Genomic DNA, 23,310 nt, shown 5'->3' with positions numbered 1-23,310 from the left:
CTGGATTCTGTTTATATCTATCTAACTGCAGATATCATATAAGGTTTTCTGAGTAGAACTTTACAGCTGTATTCCGCTTTGTATTTGGGGAATATGTTCAAATCATTTTTTAAATATGAGCTACAGTTTCTTTGTATACCTAGGGAACTTATTTAGTTTTTTTTTATAAACATGTGTTTCTTTTAAAAAAATAACCAAAGCTGTTTGAACCTCCTCTTGTTCACTCTATCTTTCACATGAACTGGAAAATTCAGTTACTCTCTTGGGACAATCATCTAATGACTGGAAATGTTTACTTTTCTGTAGGCCATTAGGATCTGAAAATGTGCTTCTTAGAGGAGCGACACTGAAGAACACAGAGAAGATATTTGGTATGTGTGCTAATAATGTAGTAATAATCTTAGGTCAAATATATGTATGAAAAATGTACACACTTAGCATGTAGACATTTGGTCAATGAGACTGACATGAGCACTCATAGGCCCGTCGCAAACTAGGTTCCTGCTGGAGAAAACCTTGCTAGCAAGTCCCTGACGTCATGAGCCTGCGCCTCTCTCCCCGCCCCTTTCTCCGCCCCTTTCTCTTTGCCAGCGTGGTTTTTCCTTTGCTAGGGCAGCATTGCCCGCATTTTCTCTCAGTTGAATTCTGCCAACTGAGAGAAAATGCGGGCAATGCTGCCCTAGCACAGGAAAAACCACGCTCGCAAAGAGAAAGGGGCGGAGAAAGGGGCGGGGCGAGAGGCGGAGTCTTGTGACGTCAGGGACATGCTAGCAATTTTCCTCCACCAGGAACCTAGTTTGCGACGGGCCATATTCTTCTCTCCAGTTTTAGCCTTATATGATTTCATGTGAATGCCTAGAGAAAGCTTGGATAGACAATCAGATTTAGTTGCATGATGACACCACTGGTAGAAAAAAAGCAGCTGAGAATAAGCAGAATATATCCTGCAACACCATTGCTCTCAAACTGATCGAACAAATTCATTTTTATTCATTTGTGCCAGTGTCCCAAAATGTGCAAAAAACAGAATGCTTTCAATATTGTCAAAAAGAGGGCACTTGCTCTTTCGGTTTAGCCTTACAAAGGATATAGAGTTCATTCTTCCCTTTGCAGGATCACAGGATTAGGGCCTATCACTTATCTGGAATCTTTCTTGGGTCCAACTGGAAAAAAGGCAATATACAAATGCAGCTAAATGAATACATAAACAACTGCATCTGGTGCACAGTCCTATGCTTTTTTACTGATTTTTGTGCAAATTATGTTAGTTAATTTGTGTATATGTGTGTGTGTGTGTGTGTGTACGTATCATGAACATTACACAGTTTAGATTTAATGGTATTTTTGTTTGTTTCAGGTGTTGCTATATACACTGGCATGGAAACGAAAATGGCATTGAATTATCAGTCAAAATCTCAGAAACGATCTGCTGTAGAAAAGTAAAGCTATGTCAACTTTTTCCCAATATATAATGTATCTGTGGGATAGTTAGAAAGGGGGGAAAGAAGGCATTTTGTGAAGGTTGTGAACCAGAAGAAAAACTCAGACCATGTTTTTATTGAGGGCTTTTGTCTCTCCCTCAGTATGGCGATGTTATTGTTATTTTTGTTATGAGAAGTTTCAGTGAATCATTAAGTCATTGTTCACTATTGCTAAGGGTTTGGTGGCATCATTAGCTCTTGGGGTGATGACCTGTGGCACTGTCCCTAGAAAAACAATGCAGGGCTAAAGAGGAAACCTGCAGCTTCTCTTTCATTTGTGATCAGGATTCAAACAAATACATGAATGCTGAGAACCTTGTAGCACAGTGACTGACCTGTTAGATCTGGCCTGTGTTAGAGAGATGCAGTTTTAAAGCATATTGGGAGTCCTGTTATTTACTTTCAGTGTAATCTCCCTTGTAGATTTGTTGTGATAACAAACTTTGGTGGTCTTATGTATACGCTCCCTCCTCCCAACAGTTTGGAGAAGGATTCTCAACATTTTTTCTTGTAGATGTGAAAATAAATGTATATGTCTCGGAAATAGCTTTGTGTGCTTATGCCAGTACTGTGCAAACTTAGGAGGTTCTCCTTCAAACCCTATAAAACATATAATTGTTCATTGAAAAAACTAGAAACGTTCATAATTTGTGTTCTCTCATTTGTTTCAGATCAATGAATGTATTTCTTATTGTTTACCTCTGTATACTAATCAGTAAAGCACTCATAAATACTGCCCTGAAATATGTTTGGCAAAGTGAGCAATCCCGTGATGAACCTTGGTATAATCAGAAAACAGAACTGGAAAGGAAACGAAATGTGGTATGTGAATAATGTTTTTGAATATGTTTTTAATGAATTTTAAGCATTTAAACTGTTCATTTTTAATTAACTCCATTCATGTTTAATTCTATTTTAATGTTTGCATATATTTGGATTTTAAATTGTATTACAATACTTTTTATGTAAGTTGTTTTGAGTCTACTCTGTGGAGTGATGATGATGATGATGTCAGTTTTTAACAAGGAACGTGAAGCATCAAGAAGTTTATTACTTTTCCGCACACCAATGTTAGCATTTTAAAGCAGTTAATCCACTAATATGAACATTTTAAAGTATTTTGTTAATTGTCAAAGTCAGCCATATTGATTCATTTAATATTCTTGCATGATATTCCTACAACTCCAGATCTACTTCTCAATGAGATAAGGAATGATAGGAAATTTTTAACATATATGTGTATGCTTGAATAGTGGACATCCATTCATAACAAATTTGGATGAAATGGAATCTTATAGTTGAATGCAAGAGATTTACAATAATTTTCAGTTGTATTTTAGAAATATATTAGAATATAATGTACAGGTTTACATGGAAGAAGAATGCAATTGCGTGCAGCAAAACCTATTCTCAAATATGTGAGCATAATATGTAGTTTATACTGATATATCAATTCATTTGTTTTCTCTTTTCACTTTACAGTTTATTACAGCATTTACAGATTTTCTTGCCTTCATGGTTCTTTTCAACTACATTATCCCTGTATCCATGTATGTCACAGTAGAAATGCAAAAGTTTCTTGGTTCTTATTTTCTCACTTGGGATGAAGAAATGTTTGACGAAGAAATAGGTGAAGGACCGCTGGTGAACACCTCTGACCTCAATGAGGAGTTAGGACAGGTATCATGTCTTACTCTGGTGATTGGGTTTCTGTAGAGATAGCTCTGAACATTTTTTCGGCATTATTTTTAAGAGTATGATATTCCATATCTATGACATACAATATAACACCAATTTGACTTAGAGAACATCCGGATCATTTTGCTGATCAAAATGTTGAATAAGTGAGAGTACTGCATATGTTTAATGTCCTGCATTTTGGCATATTGGAGAACTGCAATTAAAAACTATGAGCGTGACCTTTGAGCTTCCTACTATTAGATACAAAGATGAGAAGAAGAGAGAAGGAGGAGGCACATGAGTTTGAGGTTTATATCTTCTCATCTCATAACACTTAACTGTATATTTAATGTTGCATTTCAATTGATTGCAGCAAAGCCTGCTGAGAAATATTGACTGTTGTAATTTCAGAAAAAAAAATTTAACAGTAATAAAAGTTACCATAATCTACTGTCATTTTAAGCCAAACATAAATATTACCGTAAGATGATTGCGTGGATTTACAGGATAATTACTTACTTATACTAATACCGTACAGCCCATATAGAGTTGGGCTTCCTGTGCTGAGAGGCTGGTTTCTGAGTCAGAATTTACATGAGTAAGTCCTGTCTGCATCCCAAAACATCATAATGTACTATTTATGAAAATAAAAGAAATTTTCTTCTGCTATGTGTTAACATAGCAAAATATAATCACAGAAAGGACAAGTGCTGTATGCTCTCTGAAGGCCAAGGGCCAAAATCTTGAGTCACATACAATAACTTCAGCTATCAAAAGAGCTGACTTTCCTCCCTCAAGCTCTATTCTCGTTATTTCGTCCTTAATTGCTCTGTGTGTCTCTTTTCAGGTTGAATATGTCTTCACAGATAAAACAGGGACATTAACAGAGAACAATATGGAGTTCATAGAATGCTGCATTGAAGGGCATGTTTATGTGCCTCATGTCATCTGTAATGGGCAAATCCTTCACGACTGTGCTGGAATTGATATGATTGATTCATCCCCAGGAGGAAGTAGCAAAGTATGAAGCCTTTAAAATTATAATAGTAATAGTATTGGTACTAGTAGAGAAATTAAATGTTATTGTAATATAAACTCCCTTATGGTGATTTTTTTTCTCTAAGAAGGAAAGGCAAGTGTGCACACACTTGATTGTGCACACATTTGATTGTGCACATCATTCCCATAAATACAGAGTTTGTTATACCGCAATATTGTTAAGTATTGATGATATTTGTCTAGGAATAAAAAGCTATGCATCTCTGTTTCTCTTTCATTATTAGGACAGAGAAGAGCTCTTTTTCCGGGCTCTGTGCCTCTGTCACACTGTCCAGGTGAAGGAAGATGACAATGTGGATGGATTAAAAAAGGCCCAGCTTTCAGGAAGGTCCTCTGTGTATATTTCATCATCCCCTGATGAAGTTGCTTTAGTTGAAGGGATTCAGAGGTATGTTGTAAACAGTAGTTGGTTGGTAACATCAACATCCTTGCAGAGCTGAGTTGACATAACACATGTGCTGTGATAAAATTATTTGTTCAAGCCACAACATATATAAAGGTGAATATCTTAACTGTATCTTATCAGTGGGGGATTGTAATCATTGGGATCAGAGAGATGTGCAAAACGTTTTGTTAGTTCTAATTATCACAGCAGTGGATTCGCCCTTGAATTTCTTCATTATGAAATAGACATCTGTTTTGCTTTGCATTTAAGGGTTTCAAAAATTATCCTTTGGGGAAGTACAGTAAAGCATGGGAAGATGGACAGACATGAACCAGGAAGGGAAGACTTTCAATGCATGTTCTTTACTAACACAAATGCCAGGAACATTTCTGTTAGTCTTGCCTGTACACTATTAGTACAGGTGGTCAAAGTTAGGTGATCAAGGTTAGAGATGCAAGAAACAATATTCAAAAAATAGTAAAATGTCAACCTTGTGAGAAGAATTCTACATTGATTACACCGTTGCTAGTTCAAAAGTATTTTACAAAAAAATCACATTTGGTGTATTTGCTCAGAAAACAGCATTTTCTTTACATAAAATAATATTTCTGTGAAGAAATACTTGTGCAGAAAACATAATCACATACAAACATATTATAAGTGCAAAAATTGCTGTTTTTGCACAACCCCCCACCCCACATGAGACTCTTTTGCAGAAATGCCCCCAAACTGCAGGTCATCTTGAGAAATAGTACAGTTTTCAGAGAGTTTCTTATGTTGTTTCTGTCAAGGATAAAATTAGCACAGAATTACTTCCCTAGGCAAGGTACAATCTGCCTTAAGAAGCTTCAGAACAAAGGCATTTTGTGACATAAAAGCTCTTTGTTCCTTTCAGATAGGATAAAAAGTACAGTTCACTTCAGTTAAAAATCTGCTTATTAAGTGTGCATGTAATTTATACAGCCGCATGTACCCCATGCAGTAGTCAAGAATTCATTGTGTCATGAAACAAAGGACATAAATTCGAATCCAACGAGATGAAAACAAATTAGATGGGATGGGTGTTCTCAACATTTTGAGACAAAGCACAAGGTAAATAGAAATCCTGAGGCATACACAAACAATTATACAGTTCATTGTATTGCAAACATGAGAGGGTAAATGAAGCTATTTTAACTATGATGACTCTCTGATTGAATTTTCAGGCTTGGTTTCACATATTTAAGGCTGAAAGACAATTACATGGAACTCCTAAATCGAGAAAACGATATTGAAAAGTAAGTTTTGAGTTTACTATAGGACTGTGCCAGAGTTGAGTAACTTGCTAGCGTAGGGAGAGTTGCAATTAATAACCAGAACCCCACAATTTACTTGGGGCCACCCATGTTTTGACCATTTCAGTTGCTGTCAAAATTTGATGGCAACTCTGTAGTTAAGTCCTGTGGGAGTAAGAAACATTTCATAGGATCCTAGCAACAGTGTGTGCCATGATTTCAGTGGCAATTGAGGGTGGAGGCACACAATAAAACTAGCCCTTCTACAAAATTCATTATGGTCCAGAAGTCTATCTACAGCCTTTGGGCTATGGTTTGTTCAAACAAGTCTACACAAATGCCAATCACATAACTGCTTTCAATCTTGCATGTCTTTTAAAAGTGTACTTTGAACAATATTGGGGTCAGTTGTTCGCATTTTATTAGAGGGTATAATGTATATATCTGTTATTATTACCTCAAGAGCTGTCTGAAGATAGTTTCATATGTACTTTTGAATCTGAATTTGTGCATTCATGCATGCAGGCACTCATATATGTGTTAATATGTGGATAAAATTAATTAAAATATTACAGAATGACACTCTTTTCCACTTCAGGTTTGAACTCCTGGAAGTCCTTAGTTTTGATTCAGTAAGGAGACGAATGAGTGTGATTGTTAGATCATTAAAAGGTAAATGCAAAAACCCAAACCAGTCATAAATATGTAACAAAGTTCTTAAGCTATTGCTTTTAAGACTGAAATTTGACTTATGTCCTTTAGCAAGCTAACTCTTGTTCCATCTTATTTTAAAATACTATGCACGAAGTCTTCATTTGATTTTTATTAATGTACATGCTTTCAAGCATATTTTATAAGAATCCTTTATTACATTTATTGTTTGTTTAGAAGACATGTCACATCCACATATAAGCCAATTTTAAAATGTGTTTTGTTTACATTTTCAGGGGAAATATTTCTGTTTTGCAAAGGAGCAGATTCTTCTATATTCCCTCGAGTTACAGAAGGCAAAATAGAGCAGATTAGAGCAAGAGTTGAGCGCAATGCAGTGGTAAGGCCCAGTAACTGGCAAATATAAATTACCTTCTGTGTGTTGGATCAGAAATTGGCAAAACCTCCCTAAAATTTGGGACAGGGACAAAGAAAAAATAAACCATTGTCTTCCTCCCTCCTCTCCTTCAATCTACATGTTGTTCAAAGTCCAGATAGACATTAAGCATTCGAGAGGCCAGTGAATATTGTAGTAATTGGATGTGAGTTTGAAAGATGGATCTTACTGAGTCCCACATTCTTCTTCTGCTTGAATTAAATTTCAGCTGGTTGCATATTCTGTCCTGTCAGGCTTTCAGCCCAGAACTGCAGCCCATTAATTCTTCAGGACTAGTAGCCCTTTCTCAAGAGTTACCAAAGCCTCTCATTTATCTGACCCACGGCTGTATGAAATACTAGCCATCAGAGAAAGGCTTCAGTGGATATCCTTTTTTTCATTGTCTCTGTGGTTATTCAATAGTCCCATTGTATTTGCTCCTTCCATCCATATAAATAGGATTTTAAAAAAAATTGGATAAGGGTGGAGACAAATCCATTAAAAAAAACTTGTTCATTTGTTTTTCCTGGATCATTCCTACAAGAGATTTGGGATTTTGTTTTGGTTTTTAGAACAGTGACAAGGGCTGCAATAGGGAATTTAATTCCCCGGACTTTTAACTTTCTCGCAGACTTCTTCAGAAGCATTACTTCTCCCAGGGTTGCTGACAAACTTGCAATATGCTAGAAAACGAAAAATAAGTATGAATTGTAAGCTATGTGAATTAGTTTAACTAGCGAATTAGTTTAACTAGCAAATTAAAAACTTTCAATTATTTCTGTGCTTTTAAAACAATTTTCTTTAGGAGGGCCTGCGGACATTATGTGTGGCATATAAAAAATTCACCTGTGAGGAATATGAAACTGTACAGAAGCAGCTACAGGAGGCAAAGTTGGCTCTGCAGGATCGGGAAAAGAAGCTGGCCGAAGCATATGAACTGATCGAAACAGAGCTTATCCTACTTGGTGCTACAGCAGTTGAAGACCGGTTAGTATGTTCCTCTAGTCTAGACTCAAGGATGAGATAGGCTTATCACATCTTCTGAAATTATAAACCTGGTTCACCTATCAATATTACCGGTGTGATGGAAAAGTCTTCAATGCTGCCCAAGGTAGCAGATGTAGGGTCTTGTATAAACAGTCACATCTTGGTTCAGTGAGCTCATATATGCACCAGCCTTGTGCAGGCATTCTTTTCTATCCTACCTTAATTTCTCTGAATTTTTTTTAAATAATGGTAAGAGTTAATTCTATTTTAATATTTATGTTTTTTAGGTTTTGAAATTGTGTCATTTTAACGCTATGAGCTACTTTTGGTCTTGGTCCTGAAAGAAAAGCAGACTGATGATCATGAGATTTACCTTCAAATTGACATATAGGAGCCCCATGATTTTCATAGGATTTTCTTAGGCAAAGAATATCAGAGGTGGTATTGCTAGTTCCTTCTTCTGAAATATAGCTGATGACATGTTGGCGGTCTCTCATCCCAGTAACAAACATAGCTGCTTAGCTTCCTTCATGTTGTGTTTCAGTGAGCCAAGAAATCTCTAATCAGACTTTCCTATTTAATTTGAAAATCATATTACCAGCTTCAGATCCTGGTTTTATCTGGACTGGGCCAGAGATTTCTTCATGCAGATAAAAGTAAAAAATGGTGGTTTATTACACGGTTTGGAATGGTATTTTGGAAAATGGTAGGTGTTGAATTACTTGTTCTGCCCACTTAGCCAGCTTTTAATATAATCATTGTTGACTGCATAGGAACAATGCATTTACAGCATTTTGTGTGAATGTGTCCCATGCATTCACTGCTTACAAAGCCCCTCCCCCTCTGCCCCAGTTCTTGCCTTGTGATCCCCAGGGGGGCTTCAACTCCATCTCCAAATGACCTTGCTGTCTTTTTTTAAAAATGTCATCATTGTCACCCAAGGGAATTGTTTCATATTTGCTTCCTGAAAGCTTCCCAAAGTACTTGTAGCTACTGCACTTGGAACAGCAGCATATGTCCTAGTACAACTTGTATTTGGGTTTTTTTTTTTTAAGAAAATAAAAATAGAAAAGACATTTTGAAAAGAGTGACAGGGAAAGGAGTAACACATAAATTACCCTTACTATTTTTTCCCAAAGGAAGAACTATCAAAAGGAATGTTACTTGGGTGTAATAGCATTTTGTGTGTGTGTCTGCACATTTGTGTGCCTTCAAATCTCCTGTGAATTTATGGTGACCCCCATGAACCCTACAGGGTTTTCTTAGGCAATTATTACTTAGAGGTGTACTTTAATTATATATCATTTTAAAAAGTTAATAAGAACTTGGACTCAAAAACATTAAAATTGTTGTCCAATTATTGTTCCTTTAATGGCTATTATTCTGCTGTTAAAGGAATGTCAGAGCCATTAACTCCTGCTTGGCATATCTGACCAATAGCAGTTCTAGGGCAGCATTTAGATGCAAGATAATAATGATTAGCAGTTTACAATTAGGTTTGCAAAAATTAGTAGCTCAGCAAATTGATTGCACAGTGGAACTAATTGTTCTATTCAGTGCCAAAAAAAAAAAAAAAAACAATCCAGGTCTAAAATAATCTGGAAAATTCTGGTACCAAACCAATCTACTGACCCAAGTTACTAAGTATAACAAAATGCTCAGTGAAAAGGAAGGCGCAGAAAGAAAATAATGTCCCTCTCAATGAGGAAGACTTTCCACTAAGAAAGTAGATAAAGGCGCACTGGCTTTTACTATGTAGATCAAATTAGAAAAATCACAGGACTTTGGTATCTTCGGTTTCTGTAAAAGAAACAAACAGCTACATGGAATACTGGATATTTCGGTTCATGCAAGATTTACTTGCACCTCCAGTAATGGACAACCCAACCAGTTAATCTTTCTGGTATCTACACATGTAGCTGGGATGATATTTAAAAGTCCTCACACTTCAGTAGAGTATTTGGATTCTAAAATATGTGTAACTGGTGAGCTGTGTTGTTGTGAGTTTTCCGGGCTGTATGGCCATGTTCCAGAAGCATTTTCTCCCGATATTTCGCCTGCATCTATGGCAGGCATCCCCAGAGGTTGTGAGGTCTGGTGAGCTGTTTCTGAGTCAAGATATTTTACTCCCTTAAGCAGAAATACAAAAAGGATTTCCTTTCTAGAGATCCTTTTCTTGTCACCAGTTCTGAAGGAAATCCCACTACTACAACCAAAGATGGGTTTTCTACCTGTATAAAGTGATTACTTCCATGGTACTCACTGCAAGCACCAAGAGTGATTGCTTTTCTTGATCCCCTGCACAAGGAATATCATTTTTTAATTACTTGAGCCTGGTTATTACTAATCCTTCTACTGAAAAAAAATCTGCAGAATTTCATTTTTACTGTTCTTGCCAGATATCCCATGCCACTTGGATCATGGTAAAGCCAGTGAAACAGAACTTTCTATTTCAACAAAATTGTAATCTTCAGATTGCACAAAACTCTAAGGAGTTGTAAGCAGTTTGAAACCTCCTTACATCTTGCCAATTTAACTTATAGGGGTTAAAATGTAAGGGATGGGAAATATGTGGCCCTCCAAGTGGTGTTCAACTGCATCTTCTATCATCACTCACTGTTGACCATGCTGGCTAGGGCTCATAGGAGTTGCAGTCTGTTGACATCTGGAGAGCCTATGTTCTCTGCCTCTGCTTCAAAAACTAGAAACACCTGTTATATGTTTACTAGGAACATCTCTTTTAAACAACAAAGGCAAAAGCTATTGCATCAATAGAAGCATAGTGTCTAGATCCAAGGAAGTAATGCTACCCCTCTATTCTGCTTTGGTTAGACCACATCTGGAATATTGTGTCCAATTCTGGGCACCACAATTCAAGAGAGATGTTGACAAGCTGGAAAGTGTCCAGAGGAGGGCGACTAAAATGATCAAGGGTCTGGAGAACAAGCCCTATGAGGAGCGGCTTAGGGAACTGGGCATGTTTAGCCTGAAGAAGAGAAGGCTGAGAGGAGATATGATAGCCATGTATAAATATGTGAGAGGAAGCCACAGGGAGGAGGGAGCAAGCTTGTTTTCTGTTTCCTTGGAGACTAGGACGCGGAACAATGGCTTCAAACTACAAGAGAGGAGATTCCATCTGAACATTAGGAAGAACTTCCTGACTGTGAGAGCCGTTCAGCAGTGGAACTCTCTGCCCCGGAGTGTGGTGGAGGCTCCTTCTTTGGAAGCTTTTAAGCAGAGGCTGGATGGCCATTTGTCAGGGGTGATTTGAATGCAATATTCCTGCTTCTTGGCAGGGGGTTGGACTGGATGGCCCATGAGGTCTCTTCCAACTCTATGATTCTATGATTCTATGATTCTATGAGTGATCTGAGAATAGCAAAGTGAGAAGCAAAGACTCCTTAAATATAAAGTATGTTTACCAGTGATTTTTCCAGTATGTCAGAAATATATTAACAAGTTTTATACATTTTTAATTTCAAGTTTTGCCATTAATTGTTTGTTATCTCCAAAGTCTGCAGGAAAAAGCTGCTGACACAATTGAAGCATTGCAAAAAGCTGGTATTAAGGTATGGGTTCTGACGGGAGACAAAATGGAAACTGCTGCCGCTGCTTGCTATGCCTGTAAACTCTTCAGAAGAAATACTCAAATACTTGAGTTAACTACAAAGAAAATAGAAGAGCAGAGTTTGCATGATGTGCTGTTTGAACTAAGCAAAACTGTCCTAAGGCACAATGGCAGCTTAACACGGGACAGCTTCTCAGGGTATGTTGAAAATATGGATTCCATTCTGAAAATAAACTTTCTCTGCTTCAGGGATGAAAAATAAAACCTGTAGGGATGTGTTAAAGTTACACCAAAATTATATGACCACAAGATAAAAATATGTGAGCTTTCATGAGCATTGAGTATATTTTTTCACCTGCACCTTTGCAAAGCAGAAATATCAGCCTGTGTTGGTGGTATTTCTCTCTGTTTATATGTGTGTTTCCTCTTCTGTTTCCCAAACTTCTGCTCCTTCAAATTAAACTTCAGCCATTTCTCTATCTTTAAATTATTATTGATTTATTGAATATAAATTTCACTATTATCTATGGTTTCAGGTATCTATGAGGAAGTCTTGGAACATATCCTATGTAGATACAGAGGTTGTACTGTGTTGCATAGTGTCCTTGTTCACCTCATAACCTAATCCAAAAGTTTATTGGACTGCACTGCTAACTATGTCGCACAGACCCATAGCAATAGTTATGCTAATCAGCTGCTGTCACCTGGGAACACCACAGACCTGACATATTTGAAATAAATCTTGCACCCCCATTGTCCATCCAGACAAAACTAACCATAGCTGTTCCCTTTGAGCCCACTAGATATCTTGCCTTGGTCTCTACTTCCTCCTTGGGTCTTAACTCCAGTAGATACACAGTTTTAGCAGGTGGGAATGAAGAGATTGTACTTTCTCTGCTGGTACTTAATGAACAGACACTTAATGAACAGAGTTGACAGGGTATCCTCCAAATAGTAAAATAACTTGCTGTTCTACTGCTTGATACAAGGCAAAATGGGAGAAAGAAATTCCTTCAGAGGGCAACTGAGAGTGGGAACTAAGTGCAGATCTGGGAATGCATGTTGTTTAGAAGCTTCTTTTATGGCTTCTTTCCTACCAAATAAGATTAAAATGCCTTTCCTAGAAGCCTTCCGGGGGGAAAAAACAACAATTCAGCATTTAAATAGGTTGCAACGCCTACCCCATTCACTATTTAACATAAAATACATGGGTTTTTAAATATCTTCTTGCTACTTCCTTTTGGGATTTTTGACACACTATATGTCCCCCAGAGACACCTGGGGCAGAAATCTGCATCAGTCTCTCACCAAGGGCTTCTAGCAGGTAAATTTCTGGTCTCCATTTGTGAAAACTGAAAAAAATGCTCACTTCACTTTAAAGGAGAATATTTGCAAAATGCTCTATTTTGGTATATCTTTTGAAGTGCTCTATAAAACATGATTGCTTAAACTGTAACATCAGCATTACTTTCTGTGTTTTTGTTGCTCAACAGGCTTTCAGCTGAAATGCAAGATTATGGTTTAATTATTGATGGAGCAGCACTATCATTAATAATGAAACCTCGGGAAGATGGGAGCTCTGGTAACTACAGAGAGATCTTCCTTGAAATTTGTAGGAACTGCAGTGCAGTTTTATGCTGTCGCATGGCTCCTTTGCAAAAAGCACAGGTTTGTGTTTCTCTTTGTCTAATGACATGATAAATGCTTATGGATGGATGTAAATATTGAAAGTCATCAAGTAATATGTTGCAGCAGTTTTAAAATGCTAAACACCCACCCCTGCCACGACTGATAATGGAATCAAAAAATGGAAAACAAGAAGAAATGCATGAAAGGAGAATTTCTGTAAGGAAGAAATTAATTAATGGTACATTAAAATAGCATCCTGCTGTGCCACTGATTTCAGGATTTGACATACCACCCAAAATTAGCTTATTTAATAAAAGAAAAGTGCTGCATTTTCCACTGGTACCTCATATAGGGGCTTGTATGTTGTGTAAAAATAACCAGACAAGAATGAGTGCACTCTTTTGAAATCTTGGTGGGCACTGCATGGCTTGTGTTGGTCACTCATCAAATGGAGTAATTGTTGACTGGGGTATCAGAGTGATGCAGGATGGGGGAGGAAATCATCCTTTTTCACCCCCTCTTCCTTCTCTGATTGTCTCGTCACTATGGTGAATGTCACTCCAGGCAAAGAGCGACTGACATAAGCCATGCTGTGCCTGCTGGCTGCTGCAACAATGAGAAAGGTAGGTGGAAGAGGGTATTGAGTGCTATCCCCATGTCTTTGGGCTACCTGAGCCTGGGGAATTCCATCTTGGTACAAGCCCAGCTGTTTGCATGGGCCCAAAGTCACAGTTTGCACTGTATTCTCAGGGAGAATTTGGAGCGACCCATGACTTTGGTTAATGTGGTTCAAGCAGAGTTCAAGTAGTCTTGACCCATGTTAGCCCGAATCAGCTCTGTGCATCTTTTAACTGCTACTGAGCTGATTTGCTTGCACTTTGGGATAAATGGTTAGTGTATATGCATCCAGAGATTAACACTCACATCCAGTCTCCATGCTGCTATTCATTGCTGCTTTTTCTTCTCCATTTGCGCAAAGAAGTTCTGAAATACCTTCTTGCACAAGTATCAAGAATGTGCCACACAAGCAATTTGACTTCCCTGTAAAAACACATAATTTTTCTATCAAGTAGTCATAGAGGTGGTCTGTTCAATTAAATATAATGCAACTGGAAATTCTTTCTATCCATTAAAAGGAATGAGAACAGACTGAGTTTCTGTGAGAGTGAACAGAATCATTTTTTTTTTGTTGACCTATATCTTTCACCCCTCTCTAGAACATTTTATGGTATTTGAAGTGAAAGACTCTACATCACAGAAAACTTACCTGTGCCCACCTTCCCAAAGTAATAATAGTAATGTGCAACAAGTGAGAAATTGAACCAAATCGCCCAATTTAGAAAGAACTAGTGCTTTGAAACATTTGCACTTTTTTCTTCCAGATTGTAAAATTAATTAAATGGTCAAAGGAGCACCCCATCACATTAGCAATTGGAGATGGAGCAAATGATGTCAGCATGATCCTAGAAGCACATGTTGGGATTGGTAAGTGAATAGGTTGACTCCTGTTTAATTAAATAAAACTAATGATATTGAATTACTCGTCAACATTGTCCTGGCATCTTAAAGGCAATGCCCTTTTCTGTTGACAGGGATCTATGTGTATTGGCTAGTCCTAACTAATGTAGACCTATTGCAACAATGAGTTTACATAGCATTTAGCATTCAGCAGTTGATTTGGTGCTACTGTTCCAGTGGGGACTAGCGGTAGTATGTATCCCATAATATAACATCCATCTATTGTGGAAGAATGTCAGTTGGCAACAATTTGATGCCATTCAAATTTAGGACAATGCAAACTCAAATTATATGTAACGGAAATAACACAAAAAAATTCTAACAACTCATATAAAACAACAGTACATAACAACGAAGTAATAAAACCAGCTACATTAAAAACCAGTTTTATTTTTTAAAGGTTCTGATGTTAGAACTTTCTAGAATCATGTGTCTAGTAAAGTAAAGGTTTCCCCCTGACATTAAGTCTAGTACTGGGAAAAAGAATTTGTTGCCTATATAATCATATCTCAGCTTACGAAACAAAGATATATTTTGGGCTTTTTTTCCTGCATATGCCATCATCACACTGGCCCTTTCTTCTCAGTGTGCTTCAGTATGCTAAATAGTATTTAAAGAAGCATGGGTGAAATTTATTTAAGGTCATATAGCATGTTCTGAACTATGTTAATCCCATTTTGGAAAAAGTGATGAAATGTGATTAACTGAAGACTTGTTGGACATAATTGCAATGTGTCCAGGAGGGAAAAGGAAAAGGGATATATACATGAATACAAGGCTCATTTGTTAATTAGTTCACTAAACAAAGACACAAACATATGAACACTGTATATTTATTTATTTATTTCGGGTATTTCTACCCCGCCCTTCTCAACCCCGAAGGGGGACTCAGGGTGGCTTCCAACCGGCATACGTTGATGCCTACAATTCACATAGTAAAATACATAGTAACAATAAATTGTAACAGTTAAAACATTACATTAATACAATAAAAATACAATAAAATGCCAGCCTGGTGGCCACCATTTTGCCAAATCCGTAATTAATAAATTCATTCCGCTTATCATAGTCTGTTTCCAAAGCTTTAGTCATCATTGTCCATTGTCAGTCTGAAAGAGAGGAGGGATGATGATTATCTAATTTCCCCGGGGAGTGAATTCCACAGGCGGGGGGCCACCACCGGAAAGGCCCTGTCCCTTGTCCCCGCCAATCTCGTTTGTGACAAGGGCGGGGCCGAGACCAGGGCCCCTCCAGAAGATCTTAAATTCCTAGGCACGACATAGAAGGAGATACGTTTGGACAGGTACGCTGGGCCGGAGCCATATAGGGTTTTATAGGTCAAAACCAGCACTTTGAATTGTGCTCGGAACTGAATCGGCAGCCAGTATACATGTGTTTGTCCATCTCTATTTTCTTTGGAGGGCAGGAAAAGATATATCAGAATGGCAGGTTCCCAGCAATGATGTAAACATACAATTAAACCTTGGAGCATAAAGGCTGAACATTGCTGATTTAATTTAAAAGAAATTCAGATCTTGCTGTCAGTGGGATGTTTTCTCACCACACATAGCGTGTAATCCTATTTAAACCACAATGAAATCTAATTATTAATCTCACCAACTCAATTTCTCTGCATTATTTCACATTGCCTCACCAGCTTCTACAACTTTCTACCCCTTCTAGGTATTATTGGAAAAGAAGGTCGTCAAGCAGCAAGAAACAGTGACTATGCAATACCCAAATTTAAACATTTGAAAAAAATGCTGCTTGTTCATGGGCATTTTTATTATGTCAGGATATCTGAACTTGTGCAATACTTCTTTTATAAGGTAAGGTTCCCCCCTTTCTTTTTAATCTTGTACTAGAGTAGCCGTCCCCTGCCACACGTTGCTGTGGCCCAGTCTGGTGATCTGGAAAATAAAGTAATGAGAAAGTGTTGGTTTCTAATATATGCAGTTTTTTTATGCTTGTGGGTAAACAATATTTCTTGTTGTTTCTTTGTCAGTGCTGATGTAGAGATTGTCTGGTTTGCCTACTCTGGAATATGCAACATATAATTGTCCTTCTTTAAGGGTCTCTTTCAAATCTATGATAATATATATGTCGTGTGTGTGTGTGTGTGTGTGTGTGTGTGAATCATATCCATCCATCCATCCATCCATCTATCCATCCATCCATCCATCCATCCATCTATCTATCCATCTATATCTATAGCTGGATGGTTCTTTGTCAGGAGGGCTTTGATTGTGTTTTCTTGCCCTGGTGAAGGGAGTTGGACTGGATGGCCTTAAGGCAGCATTTCTCAACCTGGGGGGCATGAGGGAGTGTCAGAAGGGTCACGAAAGACCACCAGAAAACACAGTATTTTCTGTTGGTCATGGGGGTTCTGTGTGGGAAGTTTGGCCCAATTCTATTGGAGGGGTTAAGAATCCCAGCAACTACAACCCCCAAATGTCAAGGTTTGTTTTCCCCAAACTCTATCTGTGTTCATATTTGGGCATGTGGAGTATTTGTGCCATGTTTGGTCTAGATCCTTCATTGTTTAAGTCCACAGTGCTCTCTGGATGTAAGTGAACTACAACTCCAAAACTCAAGGTCAATGCCCACCAAACCTTTCTAGTGTTTTCTGTTGGTCATGGGAGTCTTGTGTGCCAAGTTTGATTCAATTTCATCATTGGTGGAGTTCAGAATGCTCTTTGATTGTAGGTTAACTATAAATTCCAGCAACTACAACTCCCAAATGACAAAATCAATTTTGAGTGATGGTCACTCCTTGGGTTAGTAGATGTCTTGTGGCCAAATTTGGTGTCAATTAGTACAGCAGTTTTTGAGCTATGATGTCACTCAAAACAAAGGAAAAGCATCTAGTGACATAGCACCTTCTCCATTTTTAATGGGAAATAAAAATAAATGTATTTTTGTTTGTTTTCATTGACCACTCCTTGTCTTAATAAGATTATCATAATAATTAACCAGTACTGAAAAGCTTTTTTTCTGTGTTCTGTGAGTATTTATTGAAGGCTAGAACTTGTACTGATTTGATCCCAATTTATATCAGTTTGTTTCCATGCTTCATTTGTAGAGGACGATAACAATGTGGTGTATCTATGGCTTTTGTCTTCCAGAATGTGTGCTTCATTTTCCCTCAGTTTTTATACCAGTTCTTCTGTGGGTTTTCACAGCAGGTATGTGATGATATCTTTTTTTTTACTGAGTTATGAGACTTTTGAGTAATCCAATCAGTTTGATTTCCTTAGTAGTCAGATGAAACAATCCACTATTTATCAGCTGGGATTCCAGAAAAACTTTTGGATCATCTACATCAAAGATAATTCAAAGTCACAATGGTTGACTGTCTCTGAAAACAATGAGGGTTCTGATTGTCAAATAAACATGGTACAGTGTGCTGATTTGTTGTTTTTTTCTGCACTAAGAATGAGGAGGAGCACACATAAACATCAGGATTTTATCAGGTTGAGATTTCTCCCTGGATATAATAAATGAACAGATCTTCAGGTTCACCATTTAAGCTGTTTTCACTTAATGTATATAAGGAATATTGGGTGTGCTACCTAAAGTGTGCAAACTTCAATTTATAGTTCACAGTTGCAGTGAATTTACAGTTTAATGAGGAAAAAGACAAAACTGTGGTTGAGAAAGGAGGGTGACCTTAAAATTCATAAATTTCTTACTCTTATGAATAAGGAATAGTTGGTAGTGTTAGCCAAGAGCTTTTCAGAAGAAAGTTTTATTCTGATCCTCTTAGATTATTAGAGATCATTGTCTGTTTCTTAGGATTATATCACATGAGGCAGGCAAATCACAATTACAGCAGGACAACAGCATGTTTGGCTGGGACTTAAAATATAACGTTGTTCCTTACTTGCAATTCTCCTGATGGGATATTCCCTGGAAATTGTTTCTTTTATGAACACATAATAACCTTTGTGTAAAAGAAACGTCTTTCAATTGTCTTCTACCAGGAGAGCCACAGAATAGCAGCAATGTTATGTGATAAGTTGCAGCCATATTCTTGGTCTGCTGTAATAACGATTTGCCTTCTTCATGTGATACATTCTTTAGTTTTTCCTGAAACAAAAGGAAGTGCTTCAGAATAACATAAAATAGCTGTTGTTGTAATCTCATACTTTGAGGTTATCAGATATAAATGTAAACTTTGCATAGGGAATTGTGATCCTATTCGGAATACTTACTGCTAATACTTATTGGACCTGAAGCTAAGCATGCGATGAAAGAGTGATACCTCTTTCTCAATATTTACCACTGAATGTTTGTCTTGGATTGGATCATGTACATTTTGATTGTACTGTATACTAATTATTACATATCCTAATGTCGGAGCTACTGGTGGCGCAATGGGTTAAACCCTTTTTCCGGCAGGACTGAAGACTGACAGGTTAGAGGTTCGAACCAAGGGAGAGCGCAGATGAGCTCTCTCTGTCAGCCCCAGCTCCCCATGAGAGAAGCCTCCCACAAGGATGGTAAAACATGAAAACATCCAGGTGTCCCCTGGGCAACGTCCTTGCAGACAGCCAATTCTCTCACACCAGAAGTTTCTCAAGTCGCTCCTGACATGAAAAAAAAAATCCTAATGTCCATAACATGCCTGCTAATCAGACATTGTACTAATTAAAGCTACAAGGGAAAAGTGAACTAAAATAATTAGAAGATCAAAGTTGGATAATGTACTTTGTACTATCGAAGCGGGAAATTTCCGGCATTACTTCCACATTTTATTTTTAAGTCTTTATTATTACAATAATTTATATCATTCAGCTAATTGCTATCTGCTTTCCCTCCTTTTACAGCCTTTATATGATACTGCGTATCTTACCCTGTACAATATCAGCTTTACTTCCCTTCCTATTCTGTTGTATAGTCTAATGGAACAGCATGTCAGTGCAGATACCCTCAAGAGAGACCCTTCACTGTACAGGTAACATTAATTATGAAGTTATATGGCTAAATATTTTGTGGCACCTTGTTCAACTTCCCTCTGTGGAGCAGATAAATTGGAATAGGTTTTTGTGTAATGATAGACCAGAGACTCTGGTATGTTTTATAGAAAGAGGGAAAATGTTTGTCCATCCATATGTTTTGGACTGTAAGTTCTCCTACAATCTCTTAACATCAGCCAGGAGTGCTAAGATTTTTTGGAGTTTTAGTCCAAAATATCTGATGGACACAAGCTTGTTTTATGGTCTCTAGCTTTATTTTAAGATTTGCTCATATATTATTTTTAAAGGTTCTGTTGGGCAAAGTGTCATAGTATTCCAGTGAAAATTAGTCATGATTCAAATTACTGTGTTGGATAGTAAGCAGGCACAGAGAGAAATAAAGGTACATTTTGGAATAAAATAGTACATATATAAATATGAGAATACAGCATCTTCAAAATTTGTAATACACCATAGTCATAATGGTTGGATGATGATGATGATGATGATGATGATGATGATGATGATGATGATATCAACATCATCACCACTATATGCTAACAAAACCACTACAAGGAAGAAAGAGTTTCTCCCACTAAACAAGAAGACAGCAAGATTTGAGTGCCTCCATCTGTTCAGTGTTGAGGACTAGTGGTAGCACTAGCACTGAGATTGTTTCCCTTTGTTTCCTCATTTAAAATGTGCTTTGTCGGAATCATTTTTAAATGATATCTGGGAAAGTATTACAACTTTATGTTACAGCTATAGCTTCAAATATATGGAGTGATAAATCTGCTTTGGGGTTTAACCAGGAATTATCCAAGGTTTCCAAAATAGGTTCAGTACTTTCAGTAGTTAATATGTCTGTCCACCCATTTATCACACTATTTATATCCTGTCTTTTCCCCAGCTTACAAAATTGAGAAAATTACAAATAAAAACAACCAAAAATGTGATTTTTTTTTTTTAGCCACAAGGTAGAAACCTGTGGGATCTATGTTGAGTAAATGACCTCACTAATGTAGTTGGTATATGTAAATTCTGAATTAGAACTCGAATAATTAAGGTTCTGTATTCAACTTTAAATACAGCATTAGCTGTTTCACTTTACAAAGAATTCCCTTTTGAGATTAAAACAAATGTTTTGGAGACCTCTAGTGTTGCTTTTTATTATTTAAGATGTTTACTACTACTTGACCAGATATATTCTCGTATTCTAAAATGGAAAACTGTATCATTTTCTCCAAACAGAGTGTAAGCAAGTAGTGTAGGATACATTCTGGGAAGAATATATACAAACATATCATTTCTGTCACCCAGGAAACATATTAAAATGGCTATTCGTTTACTTTAGGATTTAAACATCACTATCTGTCATTATTCAGGGATGTTGCCAAGAATGCCCATCTACGCTGGCGTGTATTCATTTACTGGACATTCTTGGGAGTATTTGATGCGGTGGTCTTTTTCTTTGGTGCCTATTTCTTGTTTGAAAACTCATCTGTGACCAGCAATGGACAGGTTGGTATCTGGCTTGATTAAAGCTATCCTGGAAAGATAAGAATCTAGTAGTTATTGAAAAGAACTGTTGCTTAGGCCTTTCTTTTGTTGTATAATTTAGTATTTCATAAGTTAACTCTAGTTAATGTGATTATTTGTAAACAGAAAACCTTTTAGTATTTTCTTTAAATAATAATTCAAGAAGAAATAGTCTGAATTCTATAGCAAGTATTCAAGTTCAAACTTTATGGCTACTAGTGTAGCCTTATATGCTGGCTGTAGAAAACCCTTCTGATAGAAGCTTGCCTGATATAATCCTTACATTATTTTGTCAATAGAAGAGTCCCCCTCTTGTTATTTTAGGGCTTTCTTTTAGACTACTAGCAGTTTTTATGCATAAAGAGAACTAGGATTATTATCTTACCTTGGATGAATTTTGTACTAGTGTCTGCAGCCAATTCATGCAAGGGAGTAAAGTTTACTGGTATGAAGACCCTGGTTTGTTGTTCTTCTTAAAGCCAGGATTTGTAAGAAAACAATTAACCCTTTGTTATCTTACAAATACTAGCTATATGAGGAACCAGATAAAATAAGTAAAGTTAAGACAAGAATCCTGGATTATCATGTATAAATGCAGCCATAGTTGTAGTATTTGAGGAGTGCTCTATAATTGTTCTGTTGCTGGATATGACAGGATATGATTTATTATCTTATGTCTTTTGATATTTTAATACTTTAAAATCTGCGTAAACCACCTCAGAAACTTGGTTATTCTATATAGGTATCATAAAATAAATATTGGAATAAATTTTAGTTAAGCAGCAATGATGTCCAATTAGGGAAAACAAGTTTCTTCTGTGAGCCATATCTTTTAATGTGGTTCATTTTGCCATTAGCACATACTTAGTATTTTTAACTGTTTCATTTATTCATATCTTCCATAAAAAATAAATTGACATTGAGATGTTATAGTAAAAAGCTTCACTGTTAATTTGAAAAGAACAACATGCACCCATTCAAAGCATTTCTATATGCACTTGTTAAATTGCACTAAATATAATTTTAAGGTCCTTTGGCTTTTTATTTGCATGTTAACATTTATGTGGTCTATTTTATTTGTGTCTTGCTTTTTTCCTTTTTTTGCTACTTGCTTCTCTTCCTATCCTCAGCTAATGACAGCCAACACTCACATGGTAAGACTGCTGTGGTTTTGTCATGATGTGTGTTTTCCTCTTTCTCTATCCAACTTCAAAACAGATGAAATCTTTCCCATAAAAATACTATATTTCTGTTTCTTTCCCTATCCCCCTATATTAAAATAATTGAAAAAGCTGATCAAATGTGATCTTGCTCCTCATGTGCCTAGTTTTGGCTTATTTTTGGAACTAAGTCAATGTAGGAGTTTTGACTTGGATAATACTAAGCAACATAGATTTTGTTCCTGGGTTGTAAACATCATTTCTTAATTGGTTCTTTCATTTAAAAAAAACATGGAAAGGTTAACTAAACTGCAAAAACTTTGGTGGGACATCCTGCAACACATTTTGCTATAGTTTTCCAGCGAATATCTCATAGCATCTCAACCAATTCAACATAATTTGTGGCAGCCACAAAAATGACGTTTCTGGAGTATAACAACTACTTTCAAAGTAATTACCACACAATTAAACAGGAATACTTTCAAACCAGAAACAGACTTTTTAAATTTTGTTATATAGCGTAATTACTTTTTCCAAGTGAATAAATTGGGTTATTGCCCAAACTAGATCTTCATCCTGATGTCAGTATGGTGGTAAATCTACTCTTGTTTTTAATCTGAGCTTTAATGGAGATATCCAAGGTACTGTAGCTATTTTGAGGATAGGACAGGTCATTTAAAGTTTGTGTTATAACCTAACCCACTGGCATCTGAGCCACCGAGCCTCCATTGCTGACTAGACTATTGTAATCCCACAGAACCTAGATATTTCGGTAATAGCCAGTAACTTCCTCTTCTCTAGGGATATAATTTGTCACTAACTTTCTTCTTGAATGCATAATTTTCTGCCCACTACAAGAAAGTCTTTTAAAAGCATGCATCTTTTTAAAGACTATTCACAATTCAAGACTTATTATGCACAAAATTCACATTTTAATGCATGAAAAATAATATTCCAACATTAATTGCTGTGATGAAAAGGCTGT

The 23,310-nt window shown here is 36.8% G+C and overlaps 1 protein-coding gene across 8 annotated transcripts in view; it reads left to right on the top strand.

Annotated features, from left to right (window-relative positions):
• Positions 1-23,310, top strand: part of ATP11A (ATPase phospholipid transporting 11A) — a 137,111-nt gene that overhangs the window by 97,080 nt on the left and 16,721 nt on the right. For 5 of the 8 annotated variants that reach the window (XM_060769618.2, XM_060769615.2, XM_060769617.2 and 2 more), the window contains exons 9-26: positions 307-371; positions 1,358-1,439; positions 2,153-2,303; positions 2,964-3,161; positions 4,009-4,182; positions 4,445-4,608; positions 5,811-5,882; positions 6,478-6,551; positions 6,827-6,930; positions 7,772-7,953; positions 11,468-11,719; positions 13,015-13,189; positions 14,533-14,635; positions 16,352-16,497; positions 17,794-17,853; positions 19,498-19,625; positions 21,012-21,147; positions 22,296-22,319. In XM_060769618.2, coding sequence (XP_060625601.2) covers positions 307-371; positions 1,358-1,439; positions 2,153-2,303; positions 2,964-3,161; positions 4,009-4,182; positions 4,445-4,608; positions 5,811-5,882; positions 6,478-6,551; positions 6,827-6,930; positions 7,772-7,953; positions 11,468-11,719; positions 13,015-13,189; positions 14,533-14,635; positions 16,352-16,497; positions 17,794-17,853; positions 19,498-19,625; positions 21,012-21,147; positions 22,296-22,319 — 2,290 coding nt within the window. The remainder of the gene's footprint in view (positions 1-306; positions 372-1,357; positions 1,440-2,152; positions 2,304-2,963; positions 3,162-4,008; positions 4,183-4,444; positions 4,609-5,810; positions 5,883-6,477; positions 6,552-6,826; positions 6,931-7,771; positions 7,954-11,467; positions 11,720-13,014; positions 13,190-14,532; positions 14,636-16,351; positions 16,498-17,793; positions 17,854-19,497; positions 19,626-21,011; positions 21,148-22,295; positions 22,320-23,310) is intronic. The other 3 variants (XM_060769616.2, XM_060769621.2, XM_060769622.2) reach the window with 1 other exon arrangement.

The sequence above is a fragment of the Anolis sagrei genome, chromosome 3 (assembly GCF_037176765.1).
Source record: "Anolis sagrei isolate rAnoSag1 chromosome 3, rAnoSag1.mat, whole genome shotgun sequence".
NCBI classification, from domain to species: Eukaryota; Metazoa; Chordata; class Lepidosauria; order Squamata; family Dactyloidae; genus Anolis; species Anolis sagrei.
This window is presented reverse-complemented; position numbering and strand designations above follow the sequence as displayed.